General features: G+C 46.2%; 1 protein-coding gene across 1 annotated transcript in view; it reads left to right on the forward strand.

Moving 5' to 3' along the window:
* The first annotated feature begins 11,195 nt into the window (after positions 1 to 11,195).
* The window catches only part of SHC3 (SHC adaptor protein 3), a 174,186-nt gene continuing 173,518 nt past the window's right edge, over positions 11,196 to 11,863 (forward strand). Inside the window, exon 1 of the mRNA XM_017876177.1 lies at positions 11,196 to 11,841. Coding sequence (XP_017731666.1) covers positions 11,534 to 11,841 — 308 coding nt within the window. The 5' untranslated portion in view covers positions 11,196 to 11,533. The remainder of the gene's footprint in view (positions 11,842 to 11,863) is intronic.

Raw genomic sequence — 11,863 nt, forward strand, 5'->3', positions numbered from 1 at the left:
AACATCTTGTATGAGAAACAAACGATTATAAGGCCTAGCCCCTAATATCACTGGGAGAATCACAATGGAAATGGTTTTATATAAAGTAACATCTTAGTTTCTGTTTTTTTATAAATGTATTTCCACACACGTTTTCTTAAAACAGGTTTTTATCATGCATGAGTTACATGCTATAAAATTCCCTCATTTAAAGTGTACAATTCAATATCTTAGTAAACTTATAGGATTATAAAACCACCACCACAATCCGGTTCTAAAATGTGTCCATCACCACAAAAGCTCCCCTGTACCCCTTTGTCATCAGTTCCTAATCCTGCCCCGACCCAAGTCTCAGGTATTGTACTGATCTGCTTTCTGTCTCAATAGATTTGCCTTGTCTAAACATTTCATAGAAATAAAAGGAATCATACTGGTAGTCACCTATGGCCTGGATGTGTAGAGTGGGAAGGGGACTGGGGAGATCAAACTGCTTATTAAAAAGGCTTCCATCAAGCCTCCTCATTTTGGCACCTCCCCTGCTTTTACACTCATTTCCCAAGTACCGGTGTTGCTCACTCCTAAAGCTACAGAGGTCAGTCATTCACAGCTCAGCCTGGAGTCAGAGTGGCTGGAGTTGAGTCTTGGCTATAGCCTTAACTGGCTGTGACCTTGGCAGGTTACTTAGCTGCCCCATGCCTCAGTTTTCTTATCTGTGAAACAGGGGTAATGATAATATCTATATCATTAGATGAAAACACATTTAAAGTATTTAGAAGAGTACCTGGCAGATATTTTTGGCTATTCCTATTATTTTGAGGGGTTCTTGGTTTAAATTCTTGGCTTTTTAAATTAGGATGTGGCCAGGGCTGGGAACTCTGTTGCAGAGGGACTTTTCGTCACAGGGTTCTGAGCTCCACGAACCTGCCGTGTCAGCAGCTCCACTAGGATTTTGTCTTGCTAGCCTTCTCAAGGCTGACCATCTTGCTGTTCCCCAGATTCTGGGCAGGCAATGTTCAGTCTGTTTTATCCTGTGCTTGGAATGTGTCCAGAAATTTTGTTTTCAGTTTGGAATTACTGCACAGCGACTGAACAGTCAGAAGGCCTTGTTTGGGTGGGAATCAACTGAGTGTCACTACCATCACCTGGGAGCCACCCATACCTACTGAGTCAGGAACCCTGGGGTGGGACCAGCGGTCTGTGGGTAAAGAGCCTGCTGGAGCATTTGGAAGCTTGCTTAGGTTTGAGAACCACAGAACATGCAATGGCTGCTCGTGGCTTGTAGTGGGAAACACAAAGTCTCGGTGGTCTCCGCCTCTCTAAGTTCTTCAGGTAGGGAAGGCCTTTCTGGAGTGTCTGCTATCTACAGACTGACGCCCCTATGTCACTGTTACTGATTCTCATATGAAAGACAAATAGAACATATGTAAATATCGTACCAATGTAGGCTTTCTATGCATATGAATATGTAATTATGCACATAAATTAACCACATGAAATTAAAATAATACATATAATTAATTTACATAAATATACCAATATAGGTTATATGTAAGGATATATAATTATGTATATATCTTAATGCATGGCATCTTATATGATATGTATAAATTATATCACATAATGTAACTATATTATACGTAATATATATGTGCAAAAATATTTATCAAGAAAGATAAAAATGGTAAACATTTGACAACTATAGGGAGAACTCACAGACAGTCTAGCAGAAATGATCTAATTAAAAGTAGCTTAAACATTACTGTGCCTCCAGAACTGAGACTCAAGTTTACAGCAGGCCACTAAAAATTTTTTTGTATTTAAAATAATTAAAAATATATATTATATAATTATAAATTAATATGTTTATATAATTATAAATTAATATATTTATTCATGTATATAATATATAAATATATACATATACTTAGAGGCAGGCTGTCACTCTGTCATCCAAGCTAGGCTGCAGTGGGGCAATCATAGCTCACTGAGGCCTCAAACTGCAGGGCCGTTTGTTGATGGAACATGTAGGTTAAGTTAAACAAGCTTCAAGTGCACAGGCAGACTGCCTCCCACTGAGGTCTGGTAAATCTCAGCACTTTTTGTTTGGAGCCAACCAGTCAGAATGTAGTCAGAAAGTTGACATTCCTTCCACCAATCAGAAGCCACAAATTCTTGAATAACCATATTACAACTACTCAGTATGAAGCACCATTTGCAACTGTGAAGACAGCAAAGATAGCAAAAACCAAAGCTGCTGAGGTTGCAGGAAAATTAATATGCTCCTAGTGATTACTGCTAGTGGTGAAAACTGACAAAACATTTAGCAACATCAATCAAGAGTTGTAGAAATGTTCATTTCCTTGTGAATTAGGTTCAGAAATAATTCAGTGGATATAATACAAGCTGCATGTGCAAAGGCTCTCTTTTATGTCAACATTTGCAGTGTTGGTAAGTTAGAAACAACCAAGTGTGCAGTGATAGCAGAGTGTCTAAGGGAATGATCATGTCTTGACGCCATGGACTCTTATTCAGCCGTGAAATATGTTTGTGGAGATTATATGATATGACAGAAAGTCTCTAAAAGTAGATCTTTTAGAGGGAAAATGAGGAAGAGTAAATTGTTTCTACATAAAACTAGATATGCAGATAGTCAAGGAACTGAAAGGAATACAGAGTCTCGTTTAAATTTTTCTAAATGAAGCAGTTCTTCTTCAGGAAAAGCTGTAATTTATTGTTTTACAAATGAAATAAGGTTCTTACATATTTCAATCCAGCAACTATTTTTGAGCACACAGTGCTCAAATATAGTGCTAGCTATACCGTGTAGTGCAAATTCTTGCAATTCCCTCTTCTTTTTCTGAGGAATTGTCCCTTGGGATTCTCCCTTCTGAAACAAGAATTGATTTCCTAGTATTGTCTGCTTTACAGTGCCTCTGTTTTCTTCCTCTCCTCTTGTATCTCGCCTAACGAGGCCAGCACGGGCCTGGGGATGGACTCTTCCCAAGACTTACTTCATCCCTTTTCTGTATGTGAAGTAGGCAGTGACTCAAATGGTAAATATTTGAGGTAGTGGATATGTTGTCTAACTTGATTGAAATATTCTACATTGTATTCATAAATCATAACATCTCTTTGTGGCCTGTACATGTATACAATGATAAATTATTACTTTACAGTAAAAAGGTAGGCAGTGACATGTCGATCTTTCCCCAATAGTAATAAAAATACCTCATGCTGAGCCCACGTGGCTCTTGTGTTCTGCTGTCTGATAACCATGGCAACAGTGTAAGGCAGTGGTAGGCTGTTTTTTTTTCTCCCTCTGTAAGGGTGGGAACTAAGCAGTGACAGAGCTGGAATGAGGACCCTCTTTGTGTGATTATTTTTGTGAGAGCACTGGGTCAGGCTAGCTTTGGTGTGACTCCCTGCTCTGTTGCCGGCTAGCCCTGTCACGGTAGAAAGTCACCTGGCTTCTATTGGCCTCATTGTTCTCATCTGTAAAATGGGGTGATAATAGGACTGTCATGGTAGAGTCATGAGGAACAATGGACCCACAGGAAGTGCTCAGCATAGTGCCAGGTCCAGTGAGCAGTAGCCTTTGAGGAACTGTGGCCTCCACCCCAACTCTCACATATGTGTAGGGAGTTGAAGCTGCTTAGAGGGAGGGAAGATAATTTGAAACTTAGATCATTGGAACCTTAGAAATACAGAATATGGAGGGCACTAGGGACTAGTGAGTCAGCGCTCTGACCCATCCTTGGAGCTGATGGAGGTTCAAGGTTCTTCTCTGAGGACAGGGAGCCAGGCCCTGGCCTCCAGTTGTAAGGAGCTCTCCTTGGTGCTGAAGCACTGGGTTCCGCTGTTGGGAGCCCTGTTCCAGAGTATTCTTAACCACAGGTATTCCTACATCCAGTCCTGCTCCCCACTCTCGCATCGGGGAATGGGCATGTGGCCACCTGAGGGTCCCTGCAAAGAGTACGTCTGCCCCTCTGCCTGGGAACCCCTCCCTCTACTGTCAATACGAGGTGTGGCTCTTCTGTGTTCTAAATAACTTGTGCCCCCATTTGCTCTTCCCTGAGTGCCCAGCCATCTCACCCTTCCTACATTGTCCTGGAGAAGCTCTCTTCTGTTTTAGCCTCCTCCCAGGATGACCCCAGTCTCTGGCTTCAACAAAACTGGGACTCCCCACCCCGCAACACTGTGGTGAGGCTTGTCCTTCTCCCCACCTACACCTCAAGAGGCACCATTAGGGACCTGCTCCTATGTACCTCTCTGTGACGTGCACCCCAAGGCCCCAGGTTGCAGTCTTTCCAGGGCCTCAAGAGCACTGTGCCTGCATTTGATCCTCCTTCAGGGGCCATCCTATCCTCCACCCCACATCCATTCCTGACTCCTGCTGGCTGTGTCCTCCATGCTCTCCCTCCTGTGCCTTCATCCTGGAATGGACTCTCTAGTTAACGATTCACTGTCTTCCATTTCATACACAGGCAGATGGATGCCCATATCTGGGCTCTCCATGGCTGGTTCATGGTGCCATGCAGCAATCCCTTGCTCATCCTGACGCACTGGCAGCACCCTTCGCCCTCCTCTGCAGCCATTCTGTACCTTTAACCGCAACTCAAATGCCTTACAGAAATGAAATCCTCTCACTTTTTAAGTACAGCCCTGCCTTTTATTTATGGTGAAAATCAAGTGTAACATCCAAATCAGACATAAAAGCTTTGAGCTTCCTACCATGGCCACAGGCAAATTGACATTCAAGCACACTCAGCATGTACTTCCCCTCAGCCTCCCAGTCTGCTCTGTGCCTGGGGGTTGCCTCTTCCCATGGTCCCATCACAAGCTCCCTGGACCTCTGGCTTCCCATGGGTGTGGCCAATGGGAGGCACCAACAGGAGAGAAGAGTGGGGAAAGAGACAGGCTGGGTATTTCCTCTCTCTGGCCTCCTCTTTGTCAGTAACTTTTGCCCTCTGAAACTTCAGCTGCCCCTGACACCCTCCACTTCAAAGTTCCAGCTGGAATTCTACTGGCTCCAGTGACTCAATTTCCTTTCCGTTGCTTTGGTTCTAGAGGTGGAGATGGCTTCTGAGTCTTGTGAATCCCTGGTATATCACCATCCTTTTGGGCTATGTAAACCCCATCTTTATGTCTCTTATATTAAAGCCTCTGCCTTTGAACCATTTCAGAGGGGACGGACTCCTGTTTTCTACTTGGGACCCTGAATGATCTGCTCAAGTCCTCCCTCCCTCCAGAGGATGAGATATCCCACCATCCCCACAGGGCAAGAGTTACCCACGCTCTTGACCTGTTTCCTTCCTGCATTGATTTCTCCCACTCTGCTTTGCTCCCTGCCCCTAAACACACTCGTAACTCTTCCATCCCCTGCTTAGTACTCTCTGCTCTACTGCTGGCTACTGCCCTATGTCCTACCTTTCATTTCATTCCATCTTCTGGAAAGTATGATCTTTTCATTCGTTTCTGGTCTCATTCAGCTGGCACCATCCTGTTACCTAAGTAGAAACCGCTCCATCCCCATTGCTGAGATGTCTGGAAATGGCTGATTGCCTCCTGCCGAGGATGGGTCTCAGCAGGTAACTTATACAAGCTGTCTGAATCGGGGTGATGCTGGGTCATGAACATGGCTTTGGAGTAAGACTATTCTGTCAGTTCCTCACTGTATTAGTCCATTCTCATGCTGCTATAAAGAAATACCAGAAACTGGGTAATTTATCAAGAAAAAAGGTTTAATTGGCTGACAGTTCTACAGGCTGTATGGAAAGCATGGCTGGGGAGGCCTCAGGAAACTTACAATCATGGCGGAAGGGGAAGGGGAAGCAGGCATGTCTACATGGCAGGGGCAGAATGAAGAGAGAGCAAAGGGAGAGGTGCTGCATACTTTTAAACAACCAGGTCTTGTGAGAATCCTATTATGAGACAGCACTAGGGGACAGCTAAACCATTAGAAACTGCCCCCATGATCCAGTCACCTTCCATTAGGCCCCACCTCCAACACTGGGGATTACAATTCAATCTGAGGTTTGGGCAGGGACACAAATCCAAACCATATCACTCACCCAGTGTGGCTCTGGCACATTTTGTAACTCCTCTGATCCTTGGTTTCTTTTCATTCAAAACAGGCTGTAAACCATCTATCTATAGCAGGCATGCATTGGTGCCTAGGGACACTCAGTCAAGGTGGTTATGACTGTCATCACTGCACTTGTTAACTATCACTGGTTTTTCTCTTCCATGACATTCATCAAACCAGGTTTCCATATTTATCCTCCAAATTCTGACCATTTTTTTTTTTCTTAGCTCCCATCTGGGAAATCTGGCATTTGCAAGTTTCCACTTCCAGCCCTGACTGCTTTTCAGCTCTGGCCATCTCTGCATGGAAGATCCCCACCCCTCACACACGTTCGAAGCCCGGTCCTTGCCTTTCCCTGTGACCTGCCTGTCATGGGGATGCTTCTCATCCTCATGGGTAACACTCAACTCAACCCAATGGTCCAAGTTAGAAACATGGGCTTTACTTGGCATTCCTGTCTTTGGGAGAGGCTGGGCTTCGGGGTGCCATGGGCCCACAGCCTTTCTATCAACTTTTTCTGGGGGTACTCAGCAGCAGAGTGCCACCTGCTGGAGGCTGTTCCTCCCTGGGCAGCCCATAGTAAGGAGATGAATGGGGAGAGTGAGGGAGTGTGTGAGAGTGAATGAGGAGCCCTGCAGGCCAAGGGATACTCTCTGAATGGCGCTCTTTCTCCAGAACTCTCGGCAGGACCAAGGTGTGTGGGGCCTGGGTCACAACTCACTTCTGCCTCTGCTCCATCCTGCAACCTCCCCTTCTTTCCATGGAGCTTGGTCCCTAATAATCATCTTGCATTCCAAACTCTGTCTCAAATTCTGCCGAAGCCTACCCAGCCTCGCTCTCTCTCACACTTCCTCATCATGGAGACAGATCCTTTACCTTCCCAGCTATCTTGAATCCATCCCTCTCTTTCCAGCCCCACTGCTCTTGCTTTTATTCAAGCCCTTGTTCTTTTTTAACTTGTCCCATTATCTCCCACTCCTTTCAACTTCCTAAAGCCACCGCAGGTCACTATCAAAGTGGTCTCCATAAAAGGCAAACCTGACTGTGTGACCCTCTCTCAAGCCCCTTGTGTCCGTCTGTTCTTGCATTGCTATGAAGGAATGCCAGAGGGTAATTTATAAAGAAAAGAGGTTGAAATGGCTCATGGTTCTGCAGACTGTACAGGAAGTATGGTACTGGCATCTGCTTGGCTTCTGGTGAGGGCCTCAATTGTGGCAGGAGGTGAAGGGGGAGCAGGAGTGTCATATGGTGTGAGCAGAAGCAATAAAGAGAGTGAGAGGGGAGGTGCCACATTTTTTATTTTATTTTATTTTATTTTATTTTTATTTTGTTTGAGACAAAGTCTCACTCTTGTTGCCCAGTCTGGAATGCAATGGAGTGATCTCGGCTCACTGCAACCTCCTCTTCCCGGGTTCAAGCGATTCTCCTGCCTCAGCCCCCAGAGTACCTGGGATTACAGGCACCTGCCGCCATGACCGGCTAGTTTTGGTATTTTTAGTAGAGATGGGGTTTCACCTGTTGGCCAGGCTGAACTCAAACTCCTGACCTCAGGTGATCCACCCACCTTGGCCTCCCAAAGTGCTGGGATTACAGTGCTGGGATTACACCACACCAGGCTGCCACATTCTTTTATCCAAGCAAATCTCATGTAAGCTCAGAGCTAGAACTCACTCATCACCAAGGGAATGGTGCTAAGCCATTCATGAGGGATCCACCCCCATGATTCAGTCACCTCCTACCAGGCCGAACCTCCAACACTGAGGGTCACATTTCAACATGAAATTTGGAGGGGACACACATCCAAACCACATCACCCCTCTAAGCCTTTTTGAGTGCCCAGCCCTCCTGACCCCCTCACCAACCCAACCAACTTACCAGGGATTCTGGGAGATTCTGGGCTGTTCAGGCCTGGAGCCCTTGTCCACACAATCTCCTCCTGTGAAGTCTACCTGGAGGATGCCTCCACTGGGGTCAGGGGTCACCTCCGCATCCTCAGCTCAAGTTCACTCCTTTGGTCAAGTTTTTGTATCTCACATATATTTAAAGATTCACATAGCCTTAACTAGGTTATAGCATTAATTTCAGATTTTCTGCCTTCCACAAGGCAAAACCACCTTCCCCAGGGCCCAGCTCATGGCACCTTCTCAGAAATTTGTGGATTCTCCCTCGGGGCCTCCAGAGGAACCAGCTCTGCCCACACCCCTGCTAAATCCCAGCATGACCCATTTGGACTTCTTACCTGCAAACTGGAAGATAATAAATTGTGTTATTTTAAGCCATTGATTTTGTGGTAATTTGTTATGGCAACCATAGAAAGCAAATACGTGTTTAAGCATTGATTTAAAAAAGAAAAACCACAACATGCCAGAAAGGCTCTCATTGTAAATTACCCCAGACTGCCTGGCTTTGGTGAATCTCAAGGCTGACTTTAAAATGGAGTTCATTTTCCTGCTTCCCTCCATGTTATCAGAAGGCTATCAAGCAAGCCAGCATCAGAAAATTTAATTTACATTTAGCGTTTTCTGTCGCAGTGGTCTCATCTCTCATCTGCCTCTATGTTGATCAAGCAGATACGTGGGCTTTCTGGTACAGGGTCTAAAATAAACATGAACAGCTCCCCAGAAAGGGCAAAGGGTTTTCTCATGAGTAGGGTGTGTAAGCTTCTGTGTGGGCTGCACAGCCTCCTTTTGATGCTGAGAGGCCTTCGGGTTTTTCTTTTTCCACCTCTCTGCTACGTTCCAAAATGTTGATACTATTTTCCAGGTAAGTGAGGTTTTACCATACTACTGTGTTTTTGGAATATTAATTTCCATCTTTGATTACATATCTTTTCATATATAGTAAATTTATATTGCTATTTATATTTTAAAATGCCCAATTTCCCTCCACTGGCCTCATAATAAAATAAATAAAAGTCTCCTGTTAGCTAAAGGGTTAAGTACTTAGCTTTGGATTTCTTTTTTTCCTCCCTGGAGCCTCAGAACGTATACAGGTGTTCTACATACCTTTCACAAAAAAAGAATCAAGGGCTAGGAACCTACGTTTTGAACGTGCATTTAGTGTACATTCATAATAAAAGCTGAACGACTGGCACATTCATGGTTGTTCCTTGATGTAAATGAACGGCTGAATGAAAGTTTAGGGGCACAGCTAACCTCCAAGAGAGACCCTCTTCACACTCAGACCTGACCAAGGGATCTCGAATTTCCTTGTAAAACAGCTTTTCCTCTCCACAGCAGCTGGCCTCTTCCTCCCGGTATCTTTGCAGTCCGGCTGGGTGTTTTTTTCCTTTTTTTTTTTTTTTTTCCCACACTGCCGTTGGATAAAAGATCCCGCCTTTGATTGAAATGGAATCTTCCACTATTGAGCAAGCCTTTGTTGAATGAGTCATCGGGGCGGCCGCTCATTGGCTGAGGCCGCTGGAGCCCAGGGGATTGCCTGGCACCGGCTGCAAGGCCCTGCTTCATTCACAGAAACGCTGGCTCGCTCACTAGCCTTTTCATTCACACAAACAGCATTTCATTCACATTTTGCTGTTTTTGTCTGCATCTAATGAAGATCTCGCTTTGGGAATGATAGGGCTGTTTCGCTACAGATCTGGGGAGGACTCTGATAACCATCAAAATCATCTATGGGGTGTGCAATTGCTGTTGCTATGCAAGCCAGGGAACGGGAACAAATGAGTGCCGTGTGGCTGTTCTGCTAGGGCTGCGGCACAGGAGGCGAGCCGTGGGGACGCGTTTCCTGTACCCGGGACGCCGCGGCTCCTCTGTGCTCTTGCGTCCTAGGGGTTGGCCTCATCCGCTCGCCCGCCATGAGTGGCGCTCATTAAACTCTGCTCCGTAGAGCAGGGTTTAAGACTCAGGACCTCACGTGCCCCACATGTTCGATCATGGGCGTGAGAGGTCAGGGTGACCTGAGAGTGTGCTAGAACTGAATTTATTCGCTTGCTCAGAAGTTGCGGGGAAACTTTGATAGTGAGTGGTTCACTGTGGAGCAGGTGATCCTAATGCGTGAGGAAGCCTGGCAGAGCCCACTGAGGTCAAGAGTCAGAGGGCTTCAGTCTCGGGCAGACCTTTGGGGACAGCGAAAGCCTTGCTCTCCTAACTGAGAGAAAGAAGGCCTGTGCATTTTACTTGCAAGCCCGAGCCTGACTCCTGAAAAGAAGGCATATTTTCCCCCCTGTGGATTTGATGTGCAATGAGAACAGCTGCATTTTTTTCCTTCCTGACTGCAGGGTTGCAAGCAGCAACTGAAGGAACATTGAAATGTATTTGTAGCATTTCTTAGGCGTTTTTCCAGAGCTAAACACATTCAGTAGGAATAAAGCTTCAAATGCAGCCCCTTTTTTGGAATGGATTTCTGGAGCCTGTTGCCACTCGTCAAAGACGCACTCTTCTTTTTTGGAAGTGGATATTCAACTTAACCCTGGCTGAGAAAGACTGCTGTAAATTAGCAGGGAAGACCCCTTGATTGGCACTGTGCAGAAGTTTATATGCAGATTTTTTTTTTTTTTTTTTGAGGAACTGCATTGCCACAAAGACACTTGTCATCGCTGCTCTGTTAATTTGAAAAGAAAAAGAAAAATCTAGGAAATTGGTATTTTATGTTCACCTGAGGGTGAATATCTTTTTTGTTTTTTCTATTTAAAAATTCCTGCTGCCTTCCAAGTCAGGATTCATCAGGATTCGCTGAAGATCTGATTCTGAAAAAGCCTTCGTCACATTTTAACGCATCGCTGTTAGACACTTTTACAGGCTCACACAGATGGGCTGAGCAGGGACGAGCAAAACCTAACAGAATAATGGGTTTCAGAAAGTTCATTTGACGATTTGAAGGAACTGGATTGGATTTACCTTTGGCACAAATGCAGATTGTGGGGATGGGAAGGTGAAAATCAAAGGTTGGAAGGAAATATCAGGGAAGGTAGAAAAAGGAAATTTGAGAATTGATTAGCTCTAGTGTGCTGTCAGCGGGTGGATGTCGTTTTTTTCTTCTTTTTTTCCTTTTTTTCTTTTCTTTTCTTTTTTTTTTTTTTTTTTTTTTTTTTTTCCTTTTTTTCTTTTTTTTTTTTTTTTTTTTTTTTTTTTTTCTGCTACAGGAAGTGATTTGCAGTGCTCACCGAGCCTTTGTTGAGAAGGGTCTCCTCTCAGAGTGAGTCATGCTTTTGCTGTGAGCAGCCCCAAGCAGCTGGGCGCTCCATCAGAGGCAACTATGACTTTTGCAAAGCAAACGTGCAACCCCAAGCAGCGGTCTCCAGGGCCAGGACTGCGCGGCCGCTGCTGTGCTGGCTTTTAATGGTGGGAGGGCACCATCCTCTTGCTCTGCTCTCACTCTCCAGAAGGCTGTCCCGGGGCCCCCACTCTCCGTCCCGCTCCGGGGACAGTGGCTCGCCTGCTATGCGCGGCAGCCCGCGCCGGGGCCGGCACCAGCAGCGCCCGGGCGGATGCAGCGAGCCCACGGAGGGGCATGCTTCCACGCACCAAGTACAACCGCTTCAGGAATGACTCGGTGACATCGGTCGATGACCTTCTCCACAGCCTGTCGGTGAGCGGCGGCGGAGGCAAGGTTTCAGCGGCGCGCGCGACCCCGGCGGCGGCTCCCTACTTGGTGTCCGGCGAGGCGCTGCGCAAGGCGCCCGACGATGGGCCCGGCAGCCTGGGCCACCTGCTCCACAAGGTGTCCCACCTGAAACTCTCCAGCTCGGGCCTCCGCGGCCTGTCGTCGGCCGCCCGGGAGCGGGCGGGCGCGCGGCTCTCCGGCAGCTGCAGCGCGCCCAGCCTGGCCGCCCCGGACGGC

Source organism: Rhinopithecus bieti, unplaced genomic scaffold (assembly GCF_001698545.2).
Source record: "Rhinopithecus bieti isolate Rb0 unplaced genomic scaffold, ASM169854v2 scaffold_9919, whole genome shotgun sequence".
NCBI classification, from domain to species: Eukaryota; Metazoa; Chordata; class Mammalia; order Primates; family Cercopithecidae; genus Rhinopithecus; species Rhinopithecus bieti.